The following is an 8,210-nucleotide window of genomic DNA, read 5'->3' as shown; positions in this document are numbered from 1 at the left end:
CAGCTGCAACAGGTTCCAAAGCAGCTGACTTCCAATATTCATGAACATGCAGGCACACGGGGATAAAAAAGCCACACAGGGGTGGTTTAGGGTCCAAAGTATTCAGTGTACAAAGCAGACGTTGCCTCCCCTGCATGTCTGCTTCTTTGCCTTCTGCTGCTTCTCTTCCCACCCATCTCTGTTCTCTGCACAGCCACAGAGAGCTTTCTCCGTCTGCCATGGGCCTTCCAGCTTTTCCAGTTCAGAGCAGCTTCACTTATTTCAGGATGTCACAGGTACTCTTTGGGAACAGAGGGAAAGAACACCTTTAGGCAGTCACATCTGTACATGTATTTCATATCCCTCACTTCATATTTCTCACTTTCTGTTACAGTGTAGTTTGTTTATACTCTTCTCCAATGATCCCATTTCTCTAAGTCAGTTACTGAACAATGAAAACTAGAACACTAAGGCAGTATATATTGGTATGTATATACATACTTTGGATGTCTCTTGATTTGGTTTCAAATTCTTGGGCAGGGAGGGCAATAAACATAAATAAATCAAGAAATAAAAATGTAACGGATTGAATTCTCTAATTTGCTATGATCTCATCTGTTTTTCTCGAAAAGTAGGTATACTCAGACATATTCAGATCACCCTGTTGTATGTCTGCTGTTGCTTAGTTGCAACTTCCCGAGATTTCTATGGCAGTTATTTCAGGACATCATAATAAACTACAATATTAAACATGGCCTGTACCCAGTGATTTAATTTGGTAATTCTTTCTTGGAGGGATGCTTCACAGGTGACAGATTTGATCAGTAATGTGTTAATGTACATCTGCAAGGACAAACAGGCCTGGAACTCTTTAGAAGCAGGAAATCACAGAATCACAGAATGGTTTGGATTGGAAGGGACCTTAAGGAACCTCACTGCCATGGGCAGGGACAGCTCTCACCAGACCAAGTTGCTCAAATTCTTATCCAACCTGGCCTTGAACACCTCCGGGGATGGGGCATCTACAGCTTCTCTGGGCAACCTGTTCCAGTGCCTCATCACCCTCTAAGTGAAGAATTTATTCCTAATATCTCATCTAAAACTACCCTCCTTTAGTTTAAAGCCAGTACTCCTTGTTCTATCCTTATAGTCCCTAGCAAAGAGTCCCTCGTCAGCTTTCCTGTAGGTACTGGAAGGCTGCTATAAGGTCTCCCTGGAGCCTTCTCTTCTCCAGGCTGGACAACCCCAACTCCCTCAGCCTGTCTTCATAGGAGAGCTTCTCCAGCCCCTTGACTGTATTCATGGCCCATGATTTTCAGTGTCCAAAATGTGAAATACCAGGAAAAGGATACTTTACCAAAACATCTGAAATAGTTCTGAGAAGGGAAATCAGAAAAAGAGATGGTAAGCTATTAAGCAGTCTGCCAACTGAAAAGACAAAGGATAATAACCACAGGAATATGATTTCAGATATTCAATTTAGGTCTTTCCTACCACACATGGCATTAATTTATATGCACAAGATATTCAGTTAATCCGGCCCACTGCTGGCACTTTTTATACCACTCGTGGATCTGGTAGCCTGGCAGACTCCAACCTCTGCTCCCCTTGCACCCAATTCTTCTTCAATTGATGTAATTTATTTCTGTTGGCATAAAATGTGACTTTACAGAATGAAAACTTTCAATACTTGTCAATCCTTTGTGCCTATTTGTGTACCCATTTTGGTCATCTGATAGTGTGCAGGCAGCCACAGTGATACCGAACCAAAAGGATCTATGGTTCCTCCCCAACCTCCCTTTTGATAGAGCAAAATTTGAAATGCTTTATGAGCAGATAGGCCTAACCTTTGCTATGTTTAGTTAGATAGAAGGAAGTTTAGAAACTTTCTATTATAGCTTCATCTGTAAGAAAATACAGACTTGTATCTCAAAGTGAGAGCAAGAGGACCCAGGCCTGGAGGATGTGTCAGAAGATTAGGTGAGAAACTCATGCTGTGCATATGTCCTTGGATGTGTAACCAGCTAAGCTCAGTATGCATGCCTAAATTGAAACAAAAAGGCAATAAAGAACGAGATGGCTTGAGCATGCGCAAGAACTGGGTCCAACCAGCAAACACAGCGTGGAGGACTGTTGCTGGCCACCAGAAGACCCCCAAAGACCATCAGTAGAAAGAAATTTACATGCCCCAGGGACATTTGCATATTTTAATGAGCTATGGGAAATAATATGAATATGTCAATTATTCCTTGGAAATCTAATGAATATGTATGTTTTGATTGGAAATATCCTTTGCAGTTGAGCAATTTGGTATGTACACTAGGTGGAGCGATCTCCTGTGCATCTGGCACTGCGGTTAAATAATGCTTTCTTTATAATACTCCAAATTGAGTCTTGGAGAGTTTCTTTGACCAACTTTTATGGTACCAACATCCCCTGGCCGGGCCATTATACAACTACCCAGCGGGGACCCAGGTAGTTATTTAAGACAAACGAATGAACACACAAACACAGAAAACTTTTAAACTTTCACAACTTCACAGTAACCCGCGGGCATTTAATGAAAAGCGTGATAAGGACTACGAGAACCAGCAATAGCTTTTATTTTCAAGCGGTGGCCGGCTGAGAGGGGAGAAGGCAGAGCGGAGGGCGCCACCACAACATGGCGGCCCCCTGGCGGCGCGGGGTCGTTGCTATGGGAACTGCGTGCGGCCGCGCACGTGGCCGGCGGGGCAAGATGGCGGCGCCCGTCTCCCTCTGCCATGTCGCCTGCTGCGCCAACCGGGCGGGCGGCGGGGCCGTCTCCTGGGGGCGGCGGGGGCTGCTCGCCTTCGGCAGCTGCCGAGATGTCGTCCTCTATCAGCCGGCGGTGAGCGGCCGGGGCCGGGCAGGGTGGGGTTGGGCGGTGTGGGATGCACGGTGGGCTGAAGCTCGGTGCTTTCTTCCCCCCCGCAGGCGAGGCGGGCGGTCGCCGCCCTCCGTGGGCACACCGGGAGGGTGAACTGCGTGCGCTGGGTCCGCCGGCGAGATGGAGGTGAGTGGCCCGGGGTCTCCGGGAGCGGCTGCTTTGAGCTTCCCCTTGCCTGAAAGTCATTTCTCTGCACTCGAGTTGTCTTATATGATGCAACTCGTATCGGTCACGCTTTGTTCTAATGGAAACTTTGGTTACAGTTCATGGGTGTGACGCTGTGCAAGTGGTAACCACTGTCACTGGTGTGTGGTGTTGGCTTCTGTTACAAAGAGTTCACAAAACTAACACGAATGTATTTTTCTAGCAACTGAAACGGAGTTGGTTTCGGGTGGGTCTGATAAACAGCTCATTCTTTGGGAGTGGAGTGGAAAAGGAGTGTGGAATGATCAGGTAAATAAAAAGAGCATCCCTTTAAAGCTTCTGCTCTTCTTGTTTCTTATCAAAGACTACCTGTGAAGTGCAAGTATTTATTTTGTCTGTATTTCCTGTTCATGCTTTCATTGTTCCATGACTGCTGAATCCAATGTGTATCTTCTTCAGACTGTTGTCATGCCACGTTTTAATCTAAAATGTCTTTTATTCCTGTGTAGTGTATATTTTAAAATCACACTTCATTAAGAAATTACCTAACTAGTCATCATCTGGTTTGTCTAACATGTCTAAAAGATCCTGTTTTGAGTCTTCAACTTTCTGATCTAACGTAACACTTTAAATGGCCTTGAAGTCTTGATACTGTGAAGCTTATTTTTAGTATATATTTCCTGGATACCTCTTCGTTTCTTTATATCCATTTCTAGTGATTTCTGGTCAGCATGCCAGTATAGCGTTTGTATATAAGCAGTCTACAAGTATGGTATATGAGTTGGAGGAGGTGTTTAAAAAATGCATGTGCAACAGTTGAGTTTTGTCAGAAAAATTGAGACAAGCGACTTACCTAGCTTGCTATTCATACTGTAAAAATAAATAAAAGGGAAAAGGTGCTGCGTGGCGTAAGAGTCTTCAGAATAAACTGAAATTTGGAAAAAAAAGATGCTTTATATAATTATCTAGTTTTAAAAACATTGCTTATAAAGCATTAGCTTGTCAATGGCTGTGTAGGTAATCTGTTTTATAGGCTATCTCAAACTAGACGTTTTCAAATGAGCAAGTTTTCAAATGAGCAAGAGCAGAAATGTACTACGGAAAAGTGCACTTACCATAATCATCAGGTTTGTTTGATGAAGGAATGTTCTTTGAAACAAATAATTCCTGTTCTGTTTTAAACTCTTTGCATACTTATTTAAAATTATATACGGATTTCTTTATTAACCTTTTCCACTAACACGGTACACAGCCTTGTTGTCAATCTTTGAAAAACGATGTGAAAAAAGGAATTTGTATAGTGTGCACAGGAACATTTAAGTCTGTTCAGCTTTGATTCAGTCTTGTCAAGTTAACGCTTATTACTGCTGTACCCCTTCTCTATGCTTTCTGGAATGTGTTGTAGCCTAAGCCTAGCTTGGCAGAAGCTCCACTATCACAAACATACAACTTCTTTTCAGTACTAAGTGTGTTTTGTTTTTTTCCCTTTTCCTTAAAATGTCTTTAAACTCCAGTAACTTATGTGGGAGAAGTTTTAATTTTGTTAGTTTGTATGACTTTGTAAAACTTTCTGATGTGTTCAGCTTAACTTTCTGATGTGTTTAGCTTGTGAAAAGCGTTACTCTTGAAGGTCATACTGAAGCTGTTTGTGCAGTGGATGCTGTCTACCAGTCAGATGAACCTGATTTAGATCTGTTAATAGCTTCTGCAGCGTCTGACTCTACTGTGAGAATCTGGTCTCGGCATGGTTCAGAAGGTAATTTATTTTTGAATGCAGCAACAACATACTGACTTAATAAAAAATGATGTATTTAATAGCATTGGGTTAGATTTGTTCCTCAGAATATTTTATCTTTATTTCTTGTCAGTGATGTATTGGCTGAACTTACCAGTTTCTTTTTAACATGTGTTCAGAATCTGGTGCTCTGAACCACTGTTTGTCCTTGTAACTGGGAAGAAACTAGCTCAGTGTCTGCTTGTATGAAGTAAAATTACGTAGTAGAATGATTAATGCTGGCATGAGAAAGGCAACGTTAAACTACTCACCTATTTGTTACTATTGGCTTGAGTCCAATAAAGTGTGAGATAATAGATCTTGACCTTCTGTTGGGCTAGGCCCTTGTATGGACACATCAGAGAATTGTTCTTCGAAATATATAAGAAATAATTAGGACAGATAGTCTAGATTTAAAGTGTTACTTCCTAGTTGGTAGTTGAGTTGTTATGACTGTATCTCATGCTTTTTGTTATCTGGTGTTCTTGAGGGTTTCCCATTGCCCTGCCTAAGTGAGATTAATAAATGGGAGTTGCCAATCTTCATCCCCGTGTTCTAGAAGGCATTTCTCATGCTCCCAGAGAAGAGTCTGAAGTCCTGTCCTTTCCTTTCCATTTTTTTGTTTTAATTTTAGGAAGGTTATTCAGACATCTTGCTTGTTATTCTGATCTTGATATGTCACCAGTTTAATTACTTTTAGGGTCTCAACAGTGTTAGAAGGATGTCTGGTTTTTGCTCCTATCTCTGTCTGCTCTTGTAGCAAGTGAATCCAGTTTTAGCTTTCTGAGTAGTGAATGCTCTTGCCACAGGATGCAATTTGCAATATTCATTGCTTCACCAGAGTGAAACTGTACAACTTTAATATTCAGTGGAGAATAGTAACTTATCTTCTAACTCAGCTAACCACGGATGGATTGCCATGACCCCTTAAAAGATAACACTATTATTGAGGGTTATTTTCTCTCTAAAAATCAATGGATTCTGACAAAATGTAGAAGTTTTGCAGCTCCTTAAAATAAAATTGAATGGGGAATTCTAACTACATAATGTAGAAGATGACAATGTAATAGTAATATGATAAATGAGATCAACACTGTCTGTTCTCATTTTCAGCTAAATGCATTGACATTCTGCGATTTGGAAATGGATTTGTTATGGATGTCTCCTTATCCTTCTTGCCTGGCAGCAATGGTAAGTACAGCTGCATATCTTGAATATCAGTGCAGGAAAAATAAAATCTAAGAAATCTCCCAACTGGGTAACAGGATTTTAATTTAACCAACTCCAGACGCTTGTGTCATATATATTTTTTTTTTCTTTTTTTAGGGAATTAGCCTAAGCTGGTGGCTGTATTTAAAGATGTCATCTGAACTTTTCTTAGGAATTAAAAAAACTACTGGCTGATTGCAGCATTTTGAAAATGCTGCTCAGAGTTCTGTAGTTGAACTATAAGACAGCATAAAAACGGGGTAACACATAGAAGTGAATGAGATAGACTGATACTGATGGTTTCACTCAATCCTTGTGGTGCTGCACCTTTATGTATTTTGTAGTTTGGATTGCAGAGCAAGATACAGAAAAAGTATCTGCAGGGCTGCATCAGAAATTGCATGTTAATGAGCAGTGTTAAGCATGTGTCCAGTCTTAAACATGGGGAAAAAAAAAGATGCTGAACAAGTTCAGCCTGACTGTTCATTATGGTTTATAGAGTTTTCTGCTAATGTAAATGTTCAGAATTGAATCTCTTGTATTTTCTTTGTTTTGTTTTGTTTTGTTTTTTTCCCTCCATAATGAAGCTGCTTTCATGTCCTACCACACATACATTCTTCTGTTGGAATTCTGTAGCAGTCTTTTTCAAAACTAGGTGTATCCTCTAGCACAATACAAGCCTAATGCTTATGCTCTGTTAGGTTTGTGTTTAAGTATCATTATAGCCCCTCATTTGGATGGAGGAGTGATAGGCTCCGAAGAGGAAACATATTGAAGCTTCTTACAGTTTCTGGAGTGCCAACTACTTGCTGCATGTGTTCCACACTGATGTGTTTTTAGATTGTATGCCTCCAAGGCAGTTGCAGAAGCTTATTTTGGTTTTTGGCTTGAGATAATTTTGGGAGATACGAAAGCTGTATCAAGATGTGTTGCCCCATTTGGAAATACTTATATCTTCTTCCAGAGCACGTCTGCTATCAAAACAGTGTCTACACTGGTGAAAAACTTCAAACCTTTCTCTCTTATTTTCCAGAAAATGCACTAGTAGGTGGTTGCTGAGATGATGTTAAAAGGCTTAGGTTAAATCATATTAACTCCAGTGTGAGTTTTCCTTAGAAGTGAAGTGTCTATGGTACCAGTTTAATGAGGATAAAATTCGTACTGTGAAGTAATAGATTATTTCTTCATGTACTATGCTGAATCTTCTTGAAATGGTGGAATAACAAACACTTTGCTTTACTGTGGAAAATCTACCAGAGCTCCCAAAGCCCAGTTTTGCTTAAAGTTGCATTCAAAGCAGGGCAATCCTTTATTATGGCCTCTTTCCCATCCTGACTTAAATTAGTTACCCAAATAGCACAATGCTCATAACCTGAAAAAGAGTACTTTGCTTTTCTGAAGAGATGGCACTAGTTTCAAATCAGAAATTCTTATTTTCTATAAGGAAAATTAACATTAAAACAAATAAGCCTCTATATTTCTTTTGATTGCCAGTTTCAGTACAAATGATTTGCGTTGCTAAGATTGTCCAGAAACAGTTCAAATTTTGAACTGTAAATATATATTTAGAAATATTTCCCCAGAAAAGAAGCTTTTAATAGAGCATAATCATATTCTGTTCTTTACCTCCTCCCCCAAAAAGTCCATGCAATTGAACTGCTTCAGAGGTTTGTTGTGTATGATTATGTATAAAATTAAATAAGATAGCTTAAAACATATTAAAAATCTATTTGCTGATCATTTAGTCAAACATTAATATATAGTGGCAATTCAGAAGATCAATGAGCTTCAGGAAAAAATGATGTATGATAACTTTTGGAGTTGCTCTGAAATCTTTATGAAATCTATGCTGACACCTGTATTAAGATTTAGAGAAGCTTTCATGTTGAGGGTAACCTGCAGCTCTGAAGTCAGGAATTAAACAAAGAATTAATTTTCTGAAGGTCATAGGCTACGCTCCTGATATAGAAGCATTTACAGGAAACTCTGATTCTACCAATCAAAGAAATTTAAAGCTCACGTTGAAAATTGATTCATATGTAATGGATGCTTTAGCTTTCAGAAGACACTGAAGTTCATAATGCCTAGTATTTTAACTGATAGTTGCTGAAATATATTTTTAAAAAATGTTGAGAACCATTTGTCTCTTCAGAATTGAATTGCAACAGGTGAAAAGAGAGCAAACTTGAAAAAGCA

The 8,210-nt window shown here is 39.8% G+C and overlaps 1 protein-coding gene across 1 annotated transcript in view; it reads left to right on the top strand.

The window, feature by feature from the left end:
* The first annotated feature begins 2,715 nt into the window (after positions 1–2,715).
* ELP2 (elongator acetyltransferase complex subunit 2) overlaps positions 2,716–8,210 on the top strand; it is a 34,600-nt gene continuing 29,105 nt past the window's right edge. The window contains exons 1-5 of the mRNA XM_084282766.1: positions 2,716–2,848; positions 2,935–3,013; positions 3,255–3,340; positions 4,637–4,787; positions 5,919–5,996. Of these exons, the coding sequence (XP_084138892.1) occupies positions 2,717–2,848; positions 2,935–3,013; positions 3,255–3,340; positions 4,637–4,787; positions 5,919–5,996 (526 nt within the window). The 5' untranslated portion in view covers position 2,716. The remainder of the gene's footprint in view (positions 2,849–2,934; positions 3,014–3,254; positions 3,341–4,636; positions 4,788–5,918; positions 5,997–8,210) is intronic.

The sequence above is a fragment of the Netta rufina genome (assembly GCF_964035555.1).
Source record: "Netta rufina genome assembly, chromosome: 2".
Taxonomy (NCBI): domain Eukaryota; kingdom Metazoa; phylum Chordata; class Aves; order Anseriformes; family Anatidae; genus Netta; species Netta rufina.
This window is presented reverse-complemented; position numbering and strand designations above follow the sequence as displayed.